The sequence below is a fragment of the Lasioglossum baleicum genome, chromosome 1 (genome assembly GCF_051020765.1).
Source record: "Lasioglossum baleicum chromosome 1, iyLasBale1, whole genome shotgun sequence".
NCBI classification, from domain to species: domain Eukaryota; kingdom Metazoa; phylum Arthropoda; class Insecta; order Hymenoptera; family Halictidae; genus Lasioglossum; species Lasioglossum baleicum.
The window spans coordinates 21252676-21280332 of NC_134929.1; the positions used below are offsets into that span (position 1 = coordinate 21252676).

General features: G+C 44.9%; 1 protein-coding gene across 1 annotated transcript in view; it reads right to left on the reverse strand.

Moving 5' to 3' along the window:
* Positions 1–2334: 2334 nt before the first annotated feature.
* The window catches only part of Nmo (serine/threonine-protein kinase nemo), a 180819-nt gene continuing 155496 nt past the window's right edge, over positions 2335–27657 (reverse strand). Inside the window, 2 exon segments of the mRNA XM_076431218.1 lie at positions 2335–20339; positions 20342–20370. Of these exon segments, the coding sequence (XP_076287333.1) occupies positions 20230–20339; positions 20342–20370 (139 nt within the window). The 3' untranslated portion in view covers positions 2335–20229.

The following is a 27657-nucleotide window of genomic DNA, read 5'->3' on the forward strand; positions in this document are numbered from 1 at the left end:
GGCAGTTGGAACATTCGCGACAAATGCGAGAAATTGCAGCCAGGGAGATTCTAATCGGCCTGTCGGACGCCATAAGTTACGCTGTTAAGGAGCCACGGATAGCGGCCGAGAAACTAATAAGACCTGATGAAACTGTTTGCAATGCTGATTAATGATAAAGGGCAGCGGCCTCTTACGTTACACGTGGGAGGAGCTCGTTCATTATCGTGCTATCCGTAGCATACAAAAAATGTTTATTGTTGTATTCGAACTCGAAGGAATTTTGGTATTTTGGCAACGTGTCCATTATTGACAATTAAGACATCGAGATACAACGGTAGAAAATACGATGGCCATATACACTATACACTAACGAGCATAACTGATTCTACACATTTTAAACCAGAATAACTTTTTTATGAATGGACCAAACGACTTCAATTTCTCTGTAATGCTAGAAGAATTAGTGTAGTAAATGACGTCTAAAAAATATTTTGAAAAAATGCATTTGGTCGGAATTGCGAAAAGAAATAGTAAAAATTGATTTTTAGTACTTTTTTAGCTGGGCCAATAACGAAAATTTAAAAGATGCGTTTGGTCAACGTATAAATTATATACGCTCTGAAAATTTCATTGAAATTAGTTCATTGGTTTACGAGTTATAATCGATCAAAAGTGGTAAAAAAATCCGAAAATCTTGAAAATTGCAGTTTCTACCACTTTTGATCGTTTATAGCTCGCAAACCAATTAATTATCGTGTAACATAATATGATCTCTTGAGCTTGATCTGAAGGTAAAACTTTAATTTTCGAAGATCAAGGTCATTTCAATGACAATTATAGTTTTGGGTGCACATAGTGAAACCATAAGAGTATTCAATAAAAATTATTTCAGTTGAAAAAATATTTATTTTCATAGTTTATTTTGCAATTGTTTTTTAAACAGGCGCATTGCTATCATACCGCCAGGAAATTGGAAAAATAAAAATAATGATAATATAGCCCCAAGTGTCCTCTTTGTGGACCCGTTCTTAAAAATACGGATACTTCAAAATTGGCGATATGAAAATTATTTAAAGTGAACGCTGCACCGTCCGGCGTAGGGCGAAAAACAAAATGATTTGATTCTCCTCCGGCGCGGCGTCGCGCGTCGGGACTCCATGGGGTTTGTCCATTGTTACTCTTCTCGAAGCTCTCGAAAAGGTTCGGCTCCCCGCTGACCTTGACCATTTTGCCCGATGTCGGCTCCACTGTGAGCACCTTTTCGGTCGAAATCGGCCGAAAAGACACCAACACATGCTTCCCGAACGCTCGTCTGTGTGGGCAAAAGTCGTCCGTCAGGCGAAAACGGGTCCACTGTGAGCATACCCTAAGTAGACTGCGGATCTTTATGCATTTATAGCAGAATTGAGTAGATGAAATTCAAAGTTATAGGAAAATTTAAAAAATTGAAAATGTCAATATATGATTTCTCTCTAAAATTCTCTAAGATTACTAAAATCTAAGATTTCTCTATTAAAATCATTAAGGGACGAAATAACATTCAGTTTGATTTTGTAGGAAGGTGTTAATGTTCAATTGAAGGAGAGTTTGAAAGAACTGTTCTCTTCGCTGGTTCGCCTAAGACTGAAGTCTCCTAACTTTTTTGAGAACGCGAAAATGAAACAAAATATATTTCTGTCGCCGATAGGTGGGGCTACTTTGCACCCCCACTGTCTCTAAGAAGTGGAAAATTCGCGAGGGTGACGTGTCGCGAGTTTGCCCTTGTAACGGAATTTCCACGGGCCCTACACCCTCAACATGCCTTCTGTGTCTTCAGGTAACGGGTCCTATTTACATTAACGGGGTCCCGTACTGTCGACTTGGGCCTTTAGAAATTCGGGGTTTTATGATTCTTTGCGAGGGCTATTGAGACTGTCGCTAATAAACCTAATGGCAACCCTAGCAGATGTCTTAATGACTCTACCTGACAGTTTCCTCAAAAATAGCTTCTATTGTCGCGTGAGTCCTAAAACCTCTCCAGCATTTGTACCGCACATGTTAATTTTACTGTGTGCAGCTGGCCGCTACAATTTCTACTTCTTGAAATCGATGCAGACAATTTTTGTTTTCCATAAAATCCGCAGTCTACTAATAATCATGGTTCTACTAATCAGTAGAACCATTTATAAATCGACTCACTTACCTGATCGCCGCCGAGCAAACGCCGTCAGATCGTTGAGGGTTGGTTAAATGAAACAAAGGCCGCCTTAGAAACCTCGTGCAAATTTATTGGAAGATTCGACAGGCGGGAACATTGGCGAAAGAACGAGTGTCCGGTGAGAAGGAATAATTAAAGAAACGAGCCACACACAGTGTTTTTTTTTTGTTTTTTTTTTATCAAAACATGTATAACGATTTATTGAGGAGCTATCCAAGCATGTTAAATTTCATGAAATGCAGGTACCTACCTATCTACTCACTAGCGTTACATTAGACGCGCATTTTACTCGCAAAACTGTACGACCTATTTGTTTTTTTTTTGTTGTTTCCATTTCTTTTTTCTTGAAGGAGAGTTGCATAGAATTGCAATTAGTTCGTGTCCGCGGATCGCGGGTCCGCGTCCGACGGAGGATCGTCGCCGAGAATTTTTCTTTTATTCAAAAATAAATATTCGACTATCCGTAGAACTCTTCTAGATTACATCCGGAACTGGTAGAACGTTTCTTTCTTTCTACAGTTTTGTTTTCACATTTTCTTCAGCCGCTATACACCCTCAGACAAGAACTGAATTCTAGTCCCGAAATACGAATTTCATGAATTAGTCCACGACAAGGCCGCGCGCGACTCCGTCGGACGCGATCGCCGATCCTCGGCTATTTTCGTTACATCTGCCTATGTACGTTAGTTTTGATTGCCAGTCTTCAATGCTCTGGTATTTTTTGTTCTGTTTTGTCCTTATTAGTTGTCGTTCGCTTTCCTCCTTATTATTCGTCCTCGTCCGAACGCCGATCTCCTTCGAAAATTTCGAGTTTCCTCCGGCCGATTAAACTTTCGGGTCCGTGTGTCTGTGTCTGTGTGTCTGTGTGTGTGTGTGGGTGCACTGCTTGCACGATACAAAAGTCTGCTGTTTTCTTATCCGATCGCTTACCTCGCGAAAAATCGAGACTCACGATCGTTCTTCGTCTCGATTTTTCAACGACGCCTCTCTTACGATCTAATCCGGAGAATCTCGCAAGCTGTTGATTTTGTTGAAACGATCTCTGTTTCGTCGGCTCCAACGATACAATTTTCTCAGTTTGGCAAAGCCGTGCATTCTCAGTTTGGTTCTCGAAAGAAAGTCCGAACTTCGTACGATCTTATTAGCAAAAATTCGACGGTATCCGTCGATGGAAGTGGGTGTTCGTACGGAGATTCGTAACTGAAAAATCCTAAAATGCGTCCGACAGATTTCTCTGGATAACGCAGGCGTGCATGAACAAATAGAATCGCAGGTTGTTCGCATTGAATCGTTGGAACAGGCGTATGTAGATCGAGAATCGAAGAGTTATTCGAATAGTCCAGGCCTGGGCAACTTGCGGCTCGCAGATGATTGTGAATCATTGATAGTGAAGTTGCCCGGGCCTGGACACACATAATGAAGAAGGTAACGTCGGCGTAAATACAGTGACGACTGTCGTAATAAAAATGCTGAATGTGAATTCGTAGAAAAATGTTCATCACTTGAACAGAACGTTTAAAACCGTCCACAGAAAATAAATGCAATGAACCAGTCGAGATCGCAAGCTAATTTCTAAGAACACTGTAAAATCAATTCTGTACAATTCACGTTCCGAATTTTGACCACGACACGTCAGAAGCTATTCGCCACTAAAACATTATTGTTATTTCTGAATCGCGCGATGATCGGCAGCGTTCACCTGTTCGAACGACAGGAATCATTCGGATCGAGATTTGGTCGGGAAAGTTTAATCGTCTCGCCTTAAACACTACTTTGAGAAGGTGTGTGTGTGTGTGTGTGTACGCGTGTCTATGTTCTTCCCGTGTGTCTGTGACCGATATACAACTTCCTCCTGTGTACCAGTGATTCGTTTTGATTCGGAGTTCCGCGGTTTGATTATCCTTCAGAAAATTGATCCGTCCGACAATTGGACGCCGCTCGGAAATCGGAAAAAGGCTGGAATCGACTACAAACGCTTTCTGTGTATCTCTCTCTCTTATTTTTGTTGTCCGTGTGGTTCGACTCTACGACGATAACTGTGTGCCATACATCGAGAAGTATCGATCGATCTCGCGCCGGTCTCTCGCCGAAGAATCATCTCCGGAGAAAATGTCCGTTCTCTCTTTCCGCTCGATTCTTCGTCCGAGGATCGTCGACGCGCTTAATTAATAATCCACGAGAACGAGTTTTTACAGCTAGTACCAGAGAAAACGAGGCCTCGAAACCAGTTTCGCACCCGAGTCGTTCGAACTCTCATTTTCGAAACGGGAAATAAAATAATTCCGCGCGACAAAACAGAAATTCGATTTTCTGACGTCCTCGATTATTGGTTGTGTTCACCGGATTCTACATATTCGTGCATGTACACAATTGCGGATTGATAAGGGGATTGCAGATCTATGTAATTTCTTTCATAAAAATTGTCCTCCTTCACCCTTAAGGACTTCCATCTTGCTGAACGCAACAATCATCTAGTAAAACAGTTAATGTAACTGTTTAAAAAATTGGATATAATATAATTTCCACTTACCAATCTGGCAAAAACCAATACTGACAATGAGTGATAAAGAGAGTTGCACTTTAAAAGCGTACATCTCTTCAGAGGATTAAGGTCTTTGCAGACTATACCGACACGGCGGCTACCTGCAGCGGCCCGCGCCGTCAAAAAGGCACCGCGGTGGTGGTCTTTGCCGTACATTACTGACGGACCGGCACCGCAACGACACTTTCAGTGGCGCTCACCACTAGCGCGGGCGTTTGCCGCGCCGTAACTGGCCGTAACCCGTCGAACGACCTAATCCAGACCGTTCTAGTGGTGGACACCACTGCGCTGGCGGCAACTCGTGTCGTGCGAAGATATTTTGCCAAGACACCTCTGTAGGTTCGACGGTAGGGCACCAGTTTACTATGTATACGCAGGTAGGCGGTCCGGGTGCGAGTTCGACGATGGTAATAATGTTGGGGCGTACGGTCGAGTTTTTATTGCTCTATGACTGTATTGTAAAGACACGCTTTAGTGATTTGGTTATTGCGGATTATCGAGGTTTGGGCGCAGTTACTTTCGGATATATCCACAAACAGGATCTGGACTTGGATCTATTCTGACTCTCGCGTAACACTAGTTTACAAAATGAAATTGATTTTATGTACATTTGATGAGAGGTAACTTTTCTTATGGAGTTTCTCCTGCTGAATTCGAAAATAAAGATTAAAATTTCTTTTACGGAACAGCTTTTAAGATATTTTGATTTTTTCAATTTTTTTTACCACTTTTCACTTTAAAAACCATACCTGGAGCTAGATGTGTCCGATTTGGTCGTTCTTGGTACCAAATGAAAGACATTGTGAAATGATGAGCAAATATGTATAGTGGGATCTTTAATTGGTTAACCGGTTCAAAAGATATTGATGAAAATAGTCCAGATTTTAAAAAAAATTAAATTTTTAAGCTTATTCTGTGGCAATAGAAACCGACAAAAAACGTCCGCTTTTTCTTTATATACGTAAAGCAAAAAATAACACCAACCAGAAGTAAATCGGCCGAAAAATGATACAGTTATTAGCGATTGAGTGAATAAATCCAAATCCCACATTTTCTGAATATATTCATTTTTCGACAAGTGTGGCCATGCCGGCAATGGTTTCTTTTGTTCTCACGTTGATGCCACTGCTACAGCGAAAACTTAAATTTCGTTTTGAATAAAACAACACAATTTTTATTGCAAAAAACATACGAAAGAACCCAACTCTCTTTATTCTTTAGAATATTTTAGTAATAGTTTTGGCTCTTGCTCTGTCTTCGGTTGGTTTTGGGATCCGTTTCTCTCGCGAGGAACGATATGTAAAACCCTTGATAGCATCGCTCAATGGTCTTAATTTATTGGTGAAATCTCTCGCCGTGTACTCTCCTAAATGTACATGAAATCAATTTCATTTTGTAAACTAGTGTAATTAGTAGCCCAATAAAATTTCTGTCCTCGACAATGATTACTAATACTAATAGCCAAAAATTATTTCCATCATCGATAACGGTTCCATATGACCAAAAAGAATTGTTGTCCTTCATAATGGATATTTATCAGTCAAAAATAATGTCTATCATCGATAATGATTGTTTGTAAATAGAACATATGCAAGTTTAATATTTTCAATTAACTAGATTTCCCGAATAACTTTTGTGAAATCCAACGATTACTGCATTCTTTGTGATAAAATATGAACTTTTTACAAATGATTTTTTTTATCAAATTAAAAAGAGACTATTGTTTATGGCGTCTGGATAACAATCATCGCAAAATTTGCAGTATTTTTAAGCAATGCGAGTAAAATTTCTTTTATAAATATTTAAAACTTTAAATAACTAACTATAGTATAACTAAAATTGTCATGAATTGACAAATATACGAAATCAACGAACCAATTCTATTGTTTGCGATCTTCATTTTATTGGTTTAGTCGTTTTCCGTTCGAACACCACATCGAGCGGCCGGCAAAACATTCTCGCCGAGAATGTACCTTTTGCCGAGACGTTGCACGTCGTGTCGGTGCTGAACGGTGCCGGTCTAGTGCGCGCACCTCCATTGAAACTATACATAGAAGAAAGTCAAATGTCGGCGCTGGCAGGTATCGTGTGCGCACTTTTTCCCGTCCCAATACTCCCGATACGTAGCCGCTCTAGCCCGTCTACCTGCCGCGCCGGTACGGCCTATTGTCCGCATCCCCATTGAAATACAGAGGAGAAACCCAAAACGGCCTAGCGGCACGGTGCAGGTAGCCGCCGTGTCGGTATAGTCTGCAAAGACCTTTAATCTTCAGGATTAATTGTGACGATTATCCTTCAGGGTCAATCTTAAAGGTTACTCTCAAGTGTCGACCCTAAGGGCTGATCTTAAGGGTTGACCTTACTCGGCGTCGAAACTGGCCTCGATCGCCCGGTGCGTAGACACATCTACGACATGTGCACGATAAATCTTTTAAATATCGACTGCGATCAAGACCGCGCTTTGATCGAAAGCTTACATCGAATAGTCCGTTGAAATTCCGTTCTGGCGAGGACCGGCATATATTCGCCGATCGCCGGTCGCTCGTCGGTTGTACGTCGAAAATTACTAGTTTCGAAGAAACGCGATTCCGTTTGTCGCAAATCGATTTACAAGGACTACGTAGTAGTTGTGAAAGACACGATTTAATCTACGATCCAAAGGGGTCGATGTCGATGAACACGCGAGATCAAACACATATTGATCGTTGAATCGGCGATTCCCGAATAAGATCTCGCTTCTTTGAATATCGTCGAACAACACTGTTCGTGGATAATCGTATACAAAAATTTCAGAACGTCTATATAACGGATCGTTTCGAATGCAACCATGAAAAATCTGTAATATGGGTTTCCCGTAAAGGGGTAGGTTTTCCCTCGCGACTCCCTCGAGATCGACCACCCGGCTACACACCATACACGGAGAAAAAGGGTGATACAAAATCTATGTCCAATCGAAACCGACACACACAGATAGAATAAACTGCGTTTAATTATTAGTTAATAGTGATCAGCAATAGTTGCTTCCCTCCATCTCGCCACGTAGATTAAACAGAGATATAGGCATCGACACGTAATTCATTTACCGGTAATGCTTCTTTCCCCTATAGACACCCACCCACGTTTCATTCATCTTTACAATCGTCCCGTATTTATTTACAAACGTGTACACCGTTGTCGACTGCCCGCGAGACTCTTTATCACCTGTGCTTCCTAGAACCTATCGAAGGGAACGATCTCTCGATCCTCACCGGCGCGCGGCGCGGCGATCCGCACACGGACATTCTCAAGCTTCGAGATCGATCGCTCGATCGACAGACCCGACCTCCGCAGCATTTTTCTCTTTACCGTCTCTTTCTTTTTTACATCGTTTAAATAGTTCTCATTTCACCGAGAGAAACCTCTTCAAAAATATCCTCTCTCTCTTCCGATTCGAATCTCCCACCAGGAAATCGCCGGTGCAACACACTCTCTCTCTTTTGCTCTCGTTTTTTCGATCATTCTCTCACTCGTTCATCCCTTTACATAATATATTACAAGACGTGTGTTTGTTCTCTACTGTAATGTTAACGCTGCGTTCACGGCGAACTTGTACTGTTTACAATTACTCGTTTATTTATAAAAATTACACGGCGGAGATCAGCCTCTCTACTTCGTAGTATCATACACGAACAACCCCAATAGTTGTGGGTCGGTTTCTCGATAAATACACGCGGTCGTCCCGACGATTTTCTGGCGGGCTTCGATCGAAGATCTATGTCGATCCCCGTGCCGGGATCCCGCGGATCGGAGACGATCTCTGCGGGAGAGAAACATCGGTGCGCCACGACGCCGAAGGGTGGCTCTTCTCCAACCCCCAATTGCAGTTTTTATACAGTGTCTTTATACAGTCGAGCTTGCCATCCTCGATCATTTCTTTGTGAAAATACAAAGAACATCGTCGTCTTTCAATCGGGTGGGACTCACCCTGCGTGGAATATTCGAGAAAATTGTCGATTTCGAGATCACATCAATGTTCCCTTTTTTTTTGTTGTTGTAAAAGAAAAAAGCCTAGGTGGCGGCGCACTTGAAACGTAAGATCCAGTGTGGGAGTGTGTGTGTGTGTGTGTGCGCGCTCGGGCGTGTAGAAGGCATACGAGCGTCCCTAAAATTTACTTTGGCCGTGAATTTCGCGTTCCACCCCTGGAAGGTCGCGATCCTCGTGAAACCTAAACGGATCCTTGACGCTTCTTCAATGTTTTTATATACAAAACTCGATTAATCGCGACGTTGGTTTCGATTCGAACGAGTCCTCGAGGCTCGTATCCGATCCAAACCCCTCTAATCGCCTCCGATAACAGCCGAGGTGGGTTATTTCGTCTCAAGGTCGCCGAGTAACGAAGGTTAACAGTGTTCTTTGCGTTATCACAGGGGAATTTTGTGGTTGTCCAGCGACGAATTTAATATCGTGACTAGACTGCGGATCTTTATGCATTTATGAAGAAATTGGCTGGGTGATATATAAAACAGCTCTTGCTCTTAATGTAACAACGTCATTAAAGGATGAAATCAATTTTTATGTTATTCATGCTTCTCGCAATCAATGTAAAACATTTTTATTTTGCATAAAGGTCCGCAGTCTGATCAGAACACTGGATGAGACCTCGAGGAACGTTCGAACGATCAAGGGCTCCGATCAACGATCTCTGTTAGATCGCGAGTTCGAGGGAATCAAGTGTCTCATTCCCCCTTCCGTCTGTTCGGGGGACAATCTAAGATTATAGGTGTCATCGACAGGGTTCTGCGAGTAAAACCGTGTCGTTGGTACCATGAAAAAAATATATCCTGAGTGGCACCAATCGTCTGCTAGATCGAGAATTGTCGGATCGTCAAGGCTATAGATTCTAAATTCACTGTCTACTCGCCCCGTAAGAAAAACCCGTTGAGAATCGAGAAAATCGCTGGTGTTCCTAAACGTGTCCTTAACTCTTAGATTCTTTCTTTTATCTGTGTTTGCGTTTGTTTGTGTGTTCGTGTAGTTTATACTTAGCTCTAGAGAATGGAAGATTAGCGAGGGAAACCGTGTCTCGATCGGTCCTGATGGAGAAACGAAAAAGAGAAACGCGAGTCTCCGAGCCCACCGCGGAGTCCTATTCTAAAAAATACACGTGCACCCGCAAATCGGAAACGTCGACGTTTTACCCCGCTTAAGTACAGTCGCTAATATGAGTAAAACCTTAGAACCATAATCGGATCGATGAATACCTAAGTCCTAGCTACATGTACAACAATGCTTTTCTGAGGTCTGTCTCCCTATTTTTTTGTGCCTGGTTCCATGCAATCGGTGTACCACGGATTTTAGTTTCACTCTCCGTTGTCCTGACGGGGCGGTTACGTCGGTAAACACGCCCCCTTGCTATCCCCCCCAAACTGTCTTTTACCCCCACTCTTTTACCGCTAATTGTGAAAAGGCTTCGGGCTACTTTCAAGGTACGCGAAATCTCTCGAGGTTACACGCTAATATTTACACCGCTCGCGAGTGTTAACAATGGTGCTTGACACCGCTCTCCCGACTATTTTCTTTCTCTCCTAATACTCGACTTTATACAGGTTAACTCGCTACACTCTGCTTCTCCCGAAAGAGTCTGACAGTTTCGCGAATTCATATTTTTGTGGAGTTTCGAACGAACGGTGCTTTATAGTAGTTCTAAAGTTTGTAATAGAAGATTTACATTAAATGCTTTACGTTGAACAATAGCGATACGATAAAAGTTCATCTAGTCAAATACGAGGTTTGTGAAACAGTAATCGAATTGAAATATGTATGGAAGCGAAAAAAGTTAATTAAGAATTAAAATAATGACTAGCAGCCTCGATGGTTCACTTCAGCATGCAATACAATAAACACAACTAACTTGTCGTTTATCTGTTCATTTTTCTATGAACCATTGTCAAAACGTTATAAGAACCATGAGAACGATATGATTGTGGTAACTATCATCATTCCCAATAATCCACTTAAGGATGTTCTGGAGGTATATAAAAGCGCAACAAAATTTTTGAAAATTTGACAAAATATAATTCTTACTAAATTAATGCAATTACCAAAGTTTGGGTTCGATTCACTGCACCGTTTAAGAATTACAGCAACTTAAAGTTTGCACATTTTAACACGTCTCCTTTTGAAGAATTCATAAAATTCCACTTCGAACCTTATTTAAACCTTGAAAAAACGCAACTACACATAGAAACTCCAGTTTTTTATATGTAGTAAAAATTATGTAATTAATTATGTTCCAAATTTATTAGGATTTACTAAACAGTTACAGAGCAAAAAAATTATAAACTGTTACAGAACGTCAAATTTATCGTGTTGTCTCTCACTAGCATGGAAACGCGACAAGTGTAGACCACTGAATATAGCTACAGAGGGTACAGTATTCGCAAAAGTTTAATGCAAAATATACTCATGAATGGCTTTCGAATTTCTTGTACTTTTGTCTCCCATTGTACCTCCAGAACATCCTTAAGGGTTGATTTGACTAAAAACCGTCGGTAGAATTCACGATAAAATTTCAAACAACAAAAATGCGAATTCTTTACAACCGTGCTTCCTTCTTTCGGGAAGCAGACTATAGCCGTTTCTCCGAGAGCATACTCTCTCTTCCTCCCTCCAACAACTTCGCTGAATCTTTCGCGAGCGAATCAATTGCCGGCTCAAGGTCATTGGGCGGAGTAGCCCCGCCCACCGCCCCCGAGTCCTCGTAGGAGTGGGGAAGGCGGCCTTGAGCGATCAATCGAGCTCGACAAGTCCGTAGGGACGTGAGCCTTACACCGAGAATCTGGATCTCGATCGATCGCAGAACCAGAGGAAGTTTCTCGGTGAAAGAAAACCGTGAGAAGTGCTCGAGTTTTCCGGGAAATCCTCGCTACTGGAGATCGAATGGGACGCGCGCGGTTTTCTAACTCGTTTTCTCTCTCGGGTTTAACAATGACAAACTGGCAGTGCTGACGCAAACTGTTTTTCTTTTTTTCACCTTTGTTACTGTGTGTTTTTTTTTGTTCATTAGGGGAAGAACTACGACCGGTAGAGTCTTCTTTAGAATGAGATACGCTGTAAACGTGGCACGTGCGAACGACATCAACCAGGTCTCTGTCGCTTGTTTCCGGTTTTTCGCACACACATAAATGTCTGGAAAACTGATGTCTGTACAGATGGTCGGCTCGTCGTCATTCCGCGTCGATGTCCCATGAACCGATACAAGTTAGGAGCCCGGGACCTAAGCAGTTGCAAATTTTGGACTCTTAAAAATTATTGGAATTTTAAAAAATTTTTAAGATTTTCATTTTCGGAACGTGATCCGATGAAAGGGTAATATTCCATAGCCAATTCCAGTTGCGAATCAAGTTTGGTTTCGGTTGATTTTTCATTTGTTTTTTTAGCGAACCGTATGAGGGATCGTTTCGTCTCGAAACTGGCCTAATCGACGCAGAATGAACCGCCCGGTTTGAATGTCGACTTTGAGACCCTGCGATCGGAGATCATGCTTTTCCCTAGAGACCCTTTCGATCAGAAAGAATGACATTTCCATCCTGCTCCTGTTTGTTGGAATTAACAAAGCAAATTCTCATTTCAGAGCTTCGGTTTCATCGATTAAATTACTTTGATTTCGCGGAATTCTTCGGGCTCGATATTTGGCACTTGACGCGTTAAATAATTATCAAACTTCTGGAATTTCCCTGAGAGCTGCATTTCTAAATAAATTCCGCGCGGCTGCGAAACATTCTTCAAAGTCTGTCGCTGGGAGCAGGGCATTTTTGAGTTCGGAACCCATCGTATCGACCGAGACGTCGCGTCGCGTCGCGTCGTCCAGGATGGCGAGCGATAAAATCATCGGAAACTGATCGCGCCGAGTGTACACCGAAGACCACTACCTTTTTCGTACAGCTTCTATCGTAATAGTCCTTGAAATGGATCTTTTCAAATAATCAGTTATTCGAAGGAGCTGATCTCGAGGAAGATCGTGTGAGCCGACCGCAGGGCCCCCGACTCACTGGTTAGATCTACTTCCGTGGATCGTGCCCCGTACTATCGATTACTTGCGCTGAACCGTGCAATCCCGGTTGCATTGTATATCGTCTACTCTAATTGTTTACGCTTAAAAGTTGAACCGACACGCGTGTCGCCGTATCGCGTGAAACGCAATATATTAAGGCCTCTTAGTTACTAACGACAGGTCGCCTCTCCCAAATTTATTCGTTTCCCCTCTTTTCGTTTTCCCCCACGAGAAACCGACGGAACAACCACATTATAATTACAACCGTTCACTGTACACGCGGAAAATGAAAAAGTGCTCCGATACAAACTCGTCCCTCCACTCTCTACCTTCCCCTTGTACGTCGCGCGGAGAGAGGGTAACTACATATATTCCCCTCGTGCGACGACTCTGGGTCCAAGTCCAAAACCGAGAAAGAATAGCGTACCCCTCTTGCCTCGATTCTTGGCCAATCTGAACTCGGGACGAACCGAGCCGGAAATTATACCGACTTTTGGAGAGACAGATTACCCCACTCGAAAGTCTAATTATTTACTAGTCCACATTATTATAGTAGGAAAGATTGTTACAGAGAAGAGAATTGTGTTCGACAGGTGTGCTATTTGCAAATTCGCAAAAAGAATATCAGACAAAATTTTGGTCTTTGTGTTGGAGATTTTATTGCATTCACAGTAACCAGACCTTTCTTTCTTTCGGGTACAGTAAAAATTTTGGGAGTATGAACTGAACATATTGTTCCCTGTGCTGGAGATTTTATCCTGAGAACGTTCCAGGATGTTTCTCTACAAAATTCGCAATTACAAATTCGAGCTAGAGATTTTGTTGTTACGGTATTTACAAAATTATTCGATCGCCCGTCTTTCCGCAGATTTTTCAACGTTGTTTCGCAATCGGTACCGCGGGATCTGTCTCTCGAAAAGCTCGGGGAGCTTGCGTGCATTGCGGAGAACCCGCGAAAGGAAAGATCGCCGGGCGAGAAATACCTGAAAGAAACACGAGTGTGGAAAAAGCAACTGAAAGAAAGAAAAAACGGAATAGAAGAAACAGCTTTCGGGAAGAGTGAGGTAAATGCTGGTGCCAGTGACCGGGGACAAAGAGAACCACTGGTTTTCCGGTCGTTTTGCGCAACGGGGGGGGAAAAATCCCTCTCTTTCTCTTTCTCGCGAGCATTTTGTCTCTTCATCGTTTCCTCTCTATCGTTCGTTCTCTCTTCGTTCTCCGGCGAACGCAAGTGTATTGTTTCTCGGTGGAGCCCCGTGCCAGCCACTTTCCATTAATGAAGGCATATTCGCTAGTGTTGGAGTATACGTGGAGTTTTTTTATTTTTTTTTCTCTTTTGTTTACTTGTCGCTTAATTACGCATTATCTATAAACGTAGGTACCTTACACGACTTACGCATTTATATCACCTAGCCTCCATTACTCGCTTACGGTGTCTCGTTCGTGTGAGAACGCGCATACGTGTTCAACAGTGTCGCCAGATTCAGACTTGTCCCCCCACTCCACCTTCCCCTTCTACTTGGACCCAGCTCCAATCACCTTGACATTCGCATATCTTGTCGAGGTCATCATTCTGGACAGAACTTTTCAAAAAAAACTCGAATCTCGACTCAATTGTCTATTCCATGTACATATTCTGCTCGCTATCTTAAAATATAGGGAAAAGTTTTTGATAATATATCAGGTCGTTAAGTATGAAACTTGACAAAGAAAAAGGCAAACCTCTTGACATTTGTCAAGTTTCATACTTAACGACCTGATGTTTCAAGGCCAAGGTGATTGGTGCTGGGTCCGTCGCGGTCCGGTCACGTGACGCGCTTTCCCCTCGATTCGTGCTCCCTCCCCTAATCTGGCGACACTGGTGTTCAAAGAAAACGCGTGACGCGCGTATGCGAAAACGCGTGTACCGTTCTCCCCCGAAAACGTGAACGTTCCAAGAAAAATGCTCGCGTACGCAATACGCGTAACTCTTCACGTTTTCGATTTCCCTCTTGTATTGGCTTCCCGTTCGAAAACAGCTCTCGATTCTCGCTATACACTCATGCACACACACATACATTCTCTCTCTTTTTTTCTCGTTTGTATTCATGTACATACGCGAAACGTTCGACTGACCAGCTACAAATGAGCCTACGTATTTACAAGTCTCGCCTCGCGTTATGTAATCGTCTACATGTTACTCGATCTTTTGTTTTCTCTCGGTTTTAATAGGAAACATTAATCACACGCACTCGATCGATCATCGACGCTTCGTTTCAATCTTTTTTTCTTTTAAACTCGCACACATACGCACGCACGCTGTTACACACTCGTAACTGCTACTCCGTTTTCATCCTCCACACTCTCCTCCCCTAATCCGCGGGGATTTATTAAAATGCGAATCGGCCGCACGCGGAACTTCGACGGATCCGTGAGCATCCCTCCTCCACGATCATTGCGGATTTTTCTATGCGATACACGATTCATTATCGTTTGACATCAAAATGAAATCCGCAGTCTTGTGAAAGGCAGTTAAAGGGTTAACAGTAAAAGTACACGATGAAACGATTTTAAAATCAATTTTCTAAAAGCTCACCGATTCGCTGTTGCTAAGAGATAGATGTTTGGAAAACGTTCGAAATTAGATGAACCTGAGAAAATCTGGAGAAATTCGAAATTGGAAATATTTTTGTTCATCTTAAAACAGTTTCTTTGCAGTCTATATGTACACAGTCTAGGATATACAGTATGAATAATAATATAAAAAGCCGAAAACGATCCTCCTTGAGCGATACAATCGGTAAATACAAATTGCAGTTGAAAGGAAAACTCTGGGTAAAATTGTCCCTAACAGTGCACGAGGATTAAACAATCTTATAAAATTAGGAATAATCTATTTTGCGAAAGAAGACAACTGAGATCGTGAATGCTGTCCACTGGACTTGCTACCTCAGCTTCTGCTTCAGCTATTTTAATTTCAGCATCAGCTTCGGCTTCTACTATTACAATTTCAGCATCTCACCTTCAACTTCAATCCCAACTATTACAACATCAGCTGTTACAGCTTCAGCTTCTGCTATTACACTTTTAGCTTGAGCTTCAGCATCAGCTTCAACTTCAGCTATTTTAATTTCAGCTTTTTGCCTCAGTTGTGTCCTCTCGAAAAACAGAAGGCAATTAAAGATCCTCGAATCGTTCTTCTTTGGTGCAAGAGATCCTAGCAAAAGGCTGGCGGGCACTCGCAGATTGAGGATCCTCGTTCGATCCTCGAGAAAAGGGATCGGAAGATCGCCCGTCGAAGTTCTCGCGGAAATTTCGAAATCGTCCCCGATTCCCGATCGATCGGGCCTCGAGAGTAATCGATTCGCGATGGAAATTCGAGTCTCCACGAGTTATGCTAAAAGTTATGTACACGGTGATCGCGCGCGATGACTTATTTACAAATGACGGGAGAAGCGGTCAGCTACGCCGAGACGATGAAGAGCCGACTGTGCTCCGTCGACTGACGGGAACCAAAGGGTTTTTCAAAGCAAACAGAAGACTTCGACGAAGAAGTTAATCGCTCCGATCGAAAGATCTCGATTCGGGTGACCTTCGATCGTCTTCTGGAACGATCGATCTAGAGTCCTTGGATCGAGAACGCGTAAATTCGCTGCGATCGGTCTTTTCGCTGAAGAGAAGAGGGAAAAGCTCGGCTCGTCTCTTCCGCTCGATGGATCGCTTACAAAGTGACTTAATCGTTAAACATTAAACTAGAAACGATTCGACGCGACTCGGGTTCGGTCGAAACGAGGGAACACAAGGCGCTGCGGGTCTCGATGTCGCGATCGACACAATAAAAGTAGAGGAAAGACGAAATCGAGTCGCTGACTGCTACCTGGAGCTGTGTACATGCTTGTCAGTGCATCTCGTTTATAGTTCGCACGGATAGCTACCGTGGATTGTTACTGTTTAAGTTCTGGCGCTTGGGAAGTTACAATTTCGGAACAAAATTTTCCTATAAAGACGAATATTTACAGAGAAGTTCGAACATCTATAACGAAGCATCACCGTTCTATCTTTCACCGCGTATCTTTACGTGAAATTAAAATTGTCGAGGTTCTAAGAAATAAAACCAGATAAAAAATTCCTTTTCCAGTCCCTTTAACCCTCCAATGGGTTTACTAAAAATACTTTTAAAAATCTGTCTCATGCATTGTCCATTGCTGTAAAATAGGTTCCTCGTCTGAGGGTTGACAGAGTGAATGTTTTTGATATTAGATTTCGCAGATCCTAGTAACGAGCATGAACGAGGACAGTCGGACGAACGTGTACACAGCCGAAGACACCTGTGGTCCTCGCGAGCTACTGGCTACCTAAGTTGCTTAAACTAAAATCACACTCAGAACGTAATTACGGTCGCTGGTCCTTCGTCCAGCTCCGGGATGCGTCTGAATACTATGCTCGTGAACTATCATCTACTGGTAAAAAAACCGCGACCGGCGTCGTAATCGAATACGTAATTAACATCGATAATTAACGATCGCTGGCCGTCGAGAACGAGAACGTGGAAACAGCAATCTCGATTCGAGCTGCTCGGACGATCCGAGTGAACCGGAAGCGTTCTCGCGACGGAATCGGAGAAACGAAACTAAGCTAGCTATCTACAGACGACATCGGACGATCGGAAACAATCTCCTCTCTCTATTTTATCTCCGAAGCGGACGTCCACGTTCGAACGTCGCGATCTGTCGGCAGTGATTTTTTCATTGGAATAGATCGCGCGATCCACCGAGTGTCGAGAATCCGCGCAATTCTCGGACCTCCTCGTTCAAGAAGCTGGCGTAATCTTCTTCCAGAATGATGGCGGACGAGGAAGCGTCGCTCCGGGCCCTCTCGGCATATCGAATTCAATCGCGACATCGAAATAATATATCGTGTAATATCGAGACACTTCTCGACGGCGCGTGTTCGTTTGATTTGGATCGAGACTCCTTGATCGAGAGCGACGCTTCTGGACCCTTCGGGAATCCCCCGAGGCTGCCAGCCGATCGCTGATTAATCGATCAGCGTTAGAAGTAACGATCGGTTGGCTGTCACCTCGATGCAGGAAGAAACTCACCGTTGATTAACTTCGGACCACCGTTCCACCGTGGAGGATCATCGAGTCTTAGAGGATCTAATTCATCCTTGGATCCACCACGGTGTGAAGCGACAGGCGAATCGGTCGATCTTCGCCTCCTAGCTCTCAGAGGACAATGATCAACTCAGAGCTGGAGAGAGAACTCTTTTGCTAACTTTCGCACTTGGGTTCACGAGGAAAAAACGTGTACCGGCGATCGATCTGATCAACAGCCTCTTCCCAGCTCTGCGCACTGTGCAGTCCGGGCGACAAAATCTAAGCTCCGCGAATCAACGCGCGTCACAAATGTGAGATTTTTAGTCAGGATCCTCTAGATCTGTAATCTAACGAGATTACGTTTTATTCTACGAAGGACGACGACCACACTCAGACCTGAGAAGAGCACTTTCTAACTAATTTTCGCACTTGGGTACACGAGGAAAAATCGTGTACCAGCAATCTGATCAGCGATCCTCTTCCCAGGTCTGCGCGGTGTCCACAATGTCCCGAGCAACGAGATGTAAGCTCCGCGATCGTCTGGCATCGTTCGCTTACGTTTTATTCTACGAAGGACCCATGGCTCGCGGTTTTATTCTTGACAATGGAGATCATGCCGCGATCTACGCCCTCGGGATCATGGGTCTGACGAGGATCAAGGTCGCTAGGGGTCTCTTCCGTTCGATCTCTTCCGGTCAGCTTCTCTTTTCCTCGACGAAGCGGCTCAGCCGTGTCTCGCGCCGCGCTAATTAACAACGCTCACGAACCGACAGTAAAAACTAGGGTCGCGGGACACTGATCGCTGATCGGGAGTTAGCCGCCTCGTTTCTTAGTCTTGCTTCGAGTCTACGTTCCTCCGTTCGTCGTTCGCGTCTCATCGATATACTCTCGAACGCAACGCTCCCTCGAGGTGAAACGTTTCTTTAATTGAACGCGCTCTTCTCTGCTTTGGCGGGTGCTAAATTAGCTGCAGCGTCCGGAGCGGATATTTTTCAACCTTCCGAGGAAAGGATGAAACGTGTGCGTGTGGGTATGTGAAGCGGTTTGTTCGTTGCGAGACGTTCTAGAGAGAAATTCGAGAAAATTCTTCTCGTCGTTTCTGTCGCGCCTTGTACCGCGTTCGGGTCAATGCCGTATCGTACAAACGACATTTAATCAAGTCTTTCTATGGATGTTGCACTGTCTCGCCAGCCACAAGGGTCGAGACAAAATTGTTACTCTTCGAAGTCGTTTAGTTTAAAATAAAAGTGTCTATGAAACCGTAAAATCTCGGAAATCTCGATAAAGAAGAGCAAGGTTTTCCTATGGTTTAAAAAATTGTTCCCAGATTAAAAATTCTGCTCTATAAAATCCTTACGAAAGCTTTATGTTTGAAATTCAAGCGAATCAACTGGAGAACCTCGTTCAAACGATGTAGCGTGTTGGATCGCGGATCGACGGACCTTGCAACAACCTTTTCGAGACCTCGAACGCGATAAAAGGCGCAGTCCGCGTGTCGAAGACGATTTCCGAGGCCGGCCAACGTTTTCGCGGTCTCGCGACGCCGAGGACGAAACGGAGGAACGATTCAGGTCAGCTTTCTCCCGCGAGGATCGAGGATCGATCGATCGTAGTGTACGCGCGACCGGTGTGTGTGTTCGGTACACCTATACATACAGGAAGTGTGTAAAATCTAGAAAGAAAAAGAGGTTGAGAAAAGAAAAACAAAATGAAAATAACGACTGGCCCGTCTTTCCGACGCTCTCTTACAGACTACGCGTTCTCCTCTCTCTTCCTCTTTCACTCGTCACCTCTCTGTCTCACTCTCTGTCGTTTGGCTGCAATCAACCCTCGAAAAACTCTGATCGCCTAACTCTTCAGCTCCTGCAGGTCGGCTGCTCTTCGAATCTTCGTAATTGGCTACTTCATCCATTCTTCCTAGACTCCTCTCCCCTACCCGCCCCCCTCTCTCTTTCTACCCATCTCGTTCGTATGTATACAGCAGTATGTATAATATTTATATATATATATCTATGTATATAGATATATGAACAGAGATATCTATATACATACACGTCTATGTATATATATATATATATCAGCTAGTCGAAAATTGAGGCTACAGTGCTCGGCAGTCTATTGTCTCTCTTGGCTCTTCTCTCTCCGCGGCTTCTTCGTCTTTCGACTCCTCTTCCGGTCCTCCTTCTTCCTCGTCCAACTTCCGGCCTCTTTTTCGCTTCTTCTAGCCTTCTTTCGCTTTCTTTCCTTTCTCATGCTTTTCCCATTACACATTCTCTCTTTCTATACCTCCTCACCTCTCTCTCCCTCTCCTTCCTTCCATCTATACATCTCTCACTCTATCTATCTATATCTTTCTTTCTCTTTCTATCCCTCTCACTCACTCTCTCTCTCCTGCTCTTCAAGCTGTCGAAAATCCTCTAAGTTCGCATCTTCGCGTGATGCGAATACTCGGGTCGGCCGTGTTCGCGAATTCGGACGAGGTTTTTATTCCCATTGGTGAGGAGAGGGTGGCAATTCCGAAGGATGAGCCACCGTGGAGCTGCAAGTCGTACGAAGAGATCATTAGAGGCTGATTATTTTTGCGGGGAAAAGATCTTTGGTTTTTTTTTGTTTCGTTTGTATTATTTTATATTTTTTTTTTTTTGCTAACGCTCTTGTCTTTCTTTACGGTTTGTCAAAGACTCGCGTTACAGTCTGAGTGACTTGCGGGAGGAACAGAGGTGTGGCTACGCTTCGAGCCCCCGATGCCATATGTCTTAGAACCCTGAGGACCCAGTAAAGTCCGGCCATTGCTCACAGATCATTGATTATTGATCTACTGAGATGTTTACGATATACTCGACGATCTACGATTATCCGAAATCTGAACTTTTTTCACTTGGTCGTTCGGATTACTGGGTCCCTTCGGTCCCGGCGCGGATCTTCGAGCCAAGGTCAACGGGGTCTCCACCGTGTTTCCAAGGTCACGAGGCGATTCTTCGCGGTTCCGAACACGTTGATCCGTTGGCTCGACGACCGGCCCTCGGAGGCTCGAACACTAAAAAGAATACTGTACACGACAAAAGTGCAAAGTGCTCCTCGCTATCGGACAGGCTTTCCGTGGACGAGCTTTGCAAAGCGTTTGCCTCGGCACTTCGAGGTTCGTCGGCTAACAAATCGGGAATGGGCGGGGCAGAGGCGGGGTCTGGGACGTGGACAGGGCGGGATTTGATATCATCGTCAAACGAGTGACAGCAGTGCGTTTCGAGTCTGTCGAATTGCAATCGAGTGTGAATGATCGGATGAGGAAGGGTGGGGTGGGGGCGTGGCGATGGGTGGTGTCAATCAACAAAAATAACTGGGATATCGCAAACCGGATGGGATGCAAGTATTGTGCATTCGGCCCGGGCAAAACTGGGACCAGGCGGTGTCAATATCGCTGGCGGAGAAGCCTCGGCCAAGAGGCGGGGTTCTGGAGAGTCCTACGGGATTGGCAAACTAATGGGTAAACGATCGATCACCGTGCCTCGATCGGCTGCTCTACTGGGTGTCTGATCGTTAACTAACGTCGAGAACCGAGTCGACTGGCTGCTTAAGACCAGTGGGAGGAGCTGACGTGGTACGCGACGCCACACCCACAAGCTCCTCCCTCGCGCGCTCGTGATGTTTCTCAAGGAGAGGGAGGAGCGGCCTTGAGCGGCCGACCGAACTCGGCGGGAATGCGAGTCGCTCTACAATTAGGTTCCAAGCTGCTAAATGTCTATTGTCGCGCGGACGTCTCGATTCTCGATCGAGGAAACGCTCTGCGTTCTCGTGACGATCGATTCGAAGAGTCGCGCGAACATCTCCCTCTCGTTCGATCGAGTGAAAGAAGGAATAAAGCTGCTTAATTTGCTGTTAGATTTTTCTCAGTCGATTCTTCCTCCCACCCGGCCCGAAAGAGCAAGAGCTTCGAACAAGTGGAAGCGGCAAGCCCCGACTCTTCAAATGCTACGTTGCCGGGAAGGGGTTGTGACCGACAGGTCTGGAGCTGAACAAAAACAACAAAAACGCTTCGTCTGATTTCCATGCAGCTGTCAGCATCCGTGACAGCCGGCCCCGTCCGTCCCGATCCTCTTTTTATACTGTACACGGCCGTTCATCGAGTCTCTCTTTCGGTTCTTGTCTTTTTACCGCGACATCTTCCGCGACGGAAACTGTCTCTGCTCATGTTTCACTCGATCCCCCCTTTGCGTTGCCAATTCCCCCCCTCCCCTCTTGCGGGATATTTCCCGCGCGTAAAGCGGCCTTTGCCTGCCAAGTTCACGAGGAAAGTAACATCGTTGAAAATAGTCCCCCACTCCTTCTCCTCCCGCTTCCTCGATCCCGCCCGCCCACTCCGCTCCGCGCGCCGCTTGCCCTGCCCACTCTCCGCCCTCCCGAGTCACGAAATTATTTCGAGACTTTGAAAAAAGACGTAGTGACGCGCTTCCCGCTTCCTCGAGACAAAAGCGCCGACCGGACGAGTCGTTAGCCCCTCGGTTAATTTGAACGCGCGCGGAATTCCCTCACGCCCCTTCATTTTTCGTGGATCTACAGACAAGGGAGAAAGAGGAGAGATCAAAGGAAGCTTCCGAGGATGCGGGTACCTTAGGGTCGCGATATTTTCGAAATGGGGGTGGCGAACGGGCTGATAAGGCGCTAATTTTGGAAAAACTGAGAGCCTGGAGAACCTCTAGTCGAAACTCTTTACGGTTCTGGAGAAATGAAAGTTTAAGGTTTCCTCAGGTGTTCTAATAATTTCCAAATTAATTTTTCATTTTCGAACAGACGAAAATATTTGTGATCATGCTCCCGCTAGGAGGAGAGAATTCAAACTTGGAGCAGTTTATCGTAATCGGTTTGCTTTGCAACGGGCGCAGGATATCCCCTCTCTTATAACCGAGTCATAATCCGATAGAAATGAACAATCGAACGAAACTTTCGGTTCGGTTAACGAAAAAAAAACGCGATGCTCTCGCCTTCCTATTCCTTTAGCGATCTCCTCGATCCTCGAACGTTCGAGGAGGCGCGTCAGATCACTCGGTAGGAAACCGTTGGGAAGGATGGTCTTGCAGTACGGTAGAACCTCGGTAGTTGTACAACATCTCATTTGTTCAGAGTGCAGCAATTTATCTTCTATTTCATTCTACGGAAGAGAATTTTAATTTGTCAAGGAATAGGTGGCAATCTTCGAGGTACCACCGTGAAGTGGACAACGGGCGTGGCTCAGGACGTGGTTACGGCAGCGTGGGGAGTTCCTCTAGCTGGCTACAGCCCCGAAAGAGAGCGGGTGTCCTCTCGCACCGGTCGACTTTTGATTCTATCTCGGATTCGGACTCGGTTCTTTCGATTCTACACGGTCTCGCGTTCCAAACTGAACCCGTTCCCTATCAGCTGAAGGCTGCATGGTTGATCAGGCCCTCGTACACTCGTCGTGACGATCAAAGTGCTCTGTTCAGGCGTTCGTCCAGCGTTTATTTACAAGTACCACTTTCACAGAGAGAGACTCATAAGCCACGCGCGCCAGCGACGGTCCACCGGTTAAACATTCGAACGACTTCGGCTCGGTTACGTCGAAAAACCGCGGTCTCGTCCTCGAAGGTTTTCTCGCTCCCGGATTCCTCTGATTCCCGTGGAAGGACGTTCAATCTTAATCCCGAGCGCTGATTGCTCGGCGAACACCGAGTTAAAGTCACTGCGCCGCGTTATTACCCCGCATAAAGACTCTGTTAATCACCTGTAGCGCGAAACCGGCACTAATTAACCGCCACGCTCATCTTTCTCCCCAGCACCATGGAAGCTACCGTTTTCTACGGTAATTCTCAGTCTCTCGGATACCGTGGGGAGCCAGGATTTTACGATGTCTGATCGATTAAGGGGAAATCCACTTGTAAACTCTGATTTTTATTGGATGCTTCAACTGAAAGTAACTCGACGATGCATAGAAAAATGAGAAGAGAATAGAGTTCGGTTTTGTTAGCACGTTGAATGCCTCGTTGATCATGTTCCATAAATTAATTCTTATTTTGGTGTGTTCGAAAAAATGAAATTGGGCTAGAATGTGAGGCATGGAGAAGGGTAACTGGTGTGATCGATTTTCAGATTTGGTTGCATTAATAGAATTGAGATCCCTGGGGTTCTGATCTGGCAATCAACGTGTTAACAACGAATAATATTAAGAAAAAACGCGATGTTTCGATGGTTGAACAATTTTTCAACGCTATTCCGACGATCGGAGGCGCGACTTCGGTGTGAAGTGCTCGAGAGGCACTCGCGAGGAATCCCAGAGGCGCGCGAAACTGGATCCGGAGATTGAAAGTGTCTCGCAGACCTTCGAGGATCGATTCAGTCGAGAAACCCGATTATCCGGCGACGGTTGCGGTTCCGTTTCCGGCGGGAAAGCTGGTCCCGGCGCTGGCGCGCATCCGGTAACGTATGTACCACGAATGATCGAACGCACACGCGGTGACTCTTGCGTTTCTTCACTATACTTCCCCATCGAGAAACTCCTCCACGATCGAATATCCTCAGATTCACAACGAAAGTCTCTCCGTGAACAAATTTCCGAGTCAACGCGTGTGAACGCATCGTGCACACCACCGGTCGACATTTCTCCCCAATTTAAAAAATCAACAAATCACCTTTTTATCGTTACGAAGTAACGCAATTGGTTGCTAGAACCTCGATTAATTAGTTAAATTCTACTTTTATGCGTACACGCGTGCACACGATGTCAAGGAAAATCGTCAAAGAAAAATCTGAAATATCTTCTTATCTAACATTGAATGTTTCTCAATAACTTTGCCCTGCTCTAATCCTCCAATTATGTATGCTTGTTAAGTAACTCGATCTCAGACCGGCGGTGTACACGCACACTCATACCAGAGTTCCTCTAAACAACAGACTGCAACAAGAAAGCAGAGGTATGGCACAATACATGAAGTGTGCAACGACGACCATACGACGAACGAAGAACAGAAAAAAGGAAAGAGAAGAGAAGAGAAGAAAAAAAAGAAGAGATACAGATAGAGAGAAGGAGATACAAATGAAATGAAAAGCTAGAGAGAGAGAAAGAGAGAGAGAGAAAGAGGGGGAGAGACCAGGTCGAAGAAACGGAAATGAGATAGAATGTACAAGAATACAAAACGTAAAGAAGAAGAAGGCGGCTGTTCGTTCAATTTTTTTCTAAATTGCTACTTTCTCTTTTTCTTTTCATTGTTTCTCTGTTGTTGTGGTCGTTGTTTGTTTGAGATTTTTGTCTTAAAATGGTTTGTTCAAGTACCTCTGCGAGCGAGGTCGCGTCCGGAACTAGAGCTGACTCTTGGTTCGTTCGGTTCGTTCAGGAGGAGACGTAACACGATTGGTAGTAGTAGCGGTAGTGGTAGTAGTAGTAGTAGTAGTGGTAGACGATAGCGGTAGTAGTCGATAGTAGCTGACAGTGGTAGTAGATAGTTGATTCGGTACTGGTAGTAGTGGTAACGTGTACGTATACGCGGCGCAGGGCGCTGGGTCGGCGATCGGCTTGCTCTAACTTGACGGCAATAACCAACACGAGACATATATTACATATCTATCAATAATCAGTCATCAAAATATTATGGTTGATTAAGCCCATTCTCGTTCTACTTAGCCGCGACAAAAACTTTCACGTATCTTGCTCTCTATTCGTTTTTCTTTTTTGCCGGGCTAAAAGGGGCTCGGGGAATCGAACCGTCGATCGATCGTCCTGGACGATCCTCTATCGAGGGCTGATTTCTTTCGTTATGCTTCTCCCTTTCATTCCCGTTTGGGTTCCGAGCTCCTCGCTTCGGGAGGCCGCCGGGATTCACAGCGTTCCCCCCGTAGCGTCGCGCTCGCCTACTCGACACGACTTCGCTGTTACTCACTGTACGAAATGTGACGCGACTTTTGGAAGATCGTTCCAGCGCGACGCTAAGGAAGAAATACCGTGATTTTGTTTAGCTTGCTCGGGTACGATTATTTTCTCCGTAACGTCGCTGTTTGGCAGTTTGACTACCGTGAACATGATTCTACTTTCGGGTAGAGGTAGAGTGCTACAGCGCGACGATACGGAAGAAAATACTCTGATTTCTTTATTTTCCGTGGATTCCCCTTGTTCGCTCCGTAACGTCGCTTTCGGGCAGTGCGAGAGCAGCGAATATTAGTTTGTCTTCGCTCTCATTGGTCGGCTACCGGTCACGGTATGAAATGATAGGGACAAAATATACGACGCTACGGAGGAAAATCAGTATTTTCTTCGCTTTGCTTAGAGATGGTGGAGGAAATTGAAACCCCGTGGAGGAAACTACAACTAATTACTCGTGGTTCGCGTTTGAAAAGGTACGAATTTGAAAAATGGAATACAAAGAGATAAAATCGCAATAATTTGTCTTCCCTGCGCGTATACGATTTATTTCTAATTCTAGTTGTACTATAATTCTATAGATTATAAAATACGCGTAGGGCACAGATGATCGCGATTTTCTCTTCTTGAATTTGATCTTCCTAAAAGTATGGAGAAAATCGCTTCGTTTACGGGATGACCTGATACTTCTGAGTAAATTGCAAATGATTCGACAGCCCCAGAAACGCAGTGAACGGTTTACTCTCGAGAGCCACGCATCCGTAAAGGGCTAAATCGTTATAATTATTCTCTGTGAAAACTGCGAATTGAGTCCCACGAATGTCGAAACAGTTTCTGCCGGGTCTCCGGCGTTTCGTCCGAGAAAGTGCAGCATCCGGTGTCCTCGATCGGGAGAGAAGGGTGTGCGAATCGCGTGCTCGATCGTCCGATCGATCTCCAGAAGACAGTTGGAGGCTCGAGGAACGCGAGAGAGCCGGATACGCGGTTCATTCATAATCGTTTTTCCCACGGAAGTGTCCGAGCCGGGGAGGAACGGCAAGGATGATGATCCCGACAGGGTCGTCCGGGACAAAAGATCGTTTCTCCCGTCTGGTTTCGATCGTTCCGGGCCCCCTCAATCCTCCCCACCCTCATGCTCTCGATCCTTTTCCTCTCCGGCGTACTGTTTCCTCCGCGGTTTTTAATTTCCGTCCGCGACACGCTCGGCCACTCTTTCTCTCTCTCTCTTTTTCTCTCTTTCTCTCCCCGCTTGTTCCCCGTCTCTGCCCATTTCCGATTTCATTTGTGCCGTCTTTTCAATCCAACTCGTCCTTACGGCCCCTAGCTCTGTCATCGGAGAGAACAGAGAACAGATAGAGAGAAAGAGAATGCGAGAGAGAAAGAGAGAAAGAGACAGAGAGTGAGAAAGAGAAGATTCAGGGTGCGCACACCCCGCTCCCAACCGCGAACCCTTTCGCTCCCCTTTTTCCCCATTTACAAAGCGCGACGAAATGTGCTTTTTCTTTCTTGCTTTTCTTTTTCCTCCCTCTCGATCCTCCGTGTTTGCGGCTCCCACTGAGCAACGCGAACGTTCCGCGGCGGCGGACTCGTCGAAATCTCGGCAGTAAAGAGGATTCTTTGCGGATGCGTGGCAGAAGAGCGGTGGCTTTGGATCTGGCACCCCTCGATGGCAGTGAAAGGCCGAGCGATATGTTTTTGTCTGCGATGAACTTGATCGAAGGCGTACCTTCCGATGGCCAATCGATTCCGAGGAGGATGGGTCTAGTGGCTTGATATTTGTGACAATATATTTGTTTTCGATCGAAATGTCGCTAAAAAAACAAATAAAATGATCCGTATACAAATGACATTTCTAATCTCTTGTTTCACCTGGAATTCCAGGTAGATGAACACAACTCTAGATATCGACAGAACGTTTATCGGTACGCCGAGATCATCTTTGGTGTATCTAGAGCACAGCTT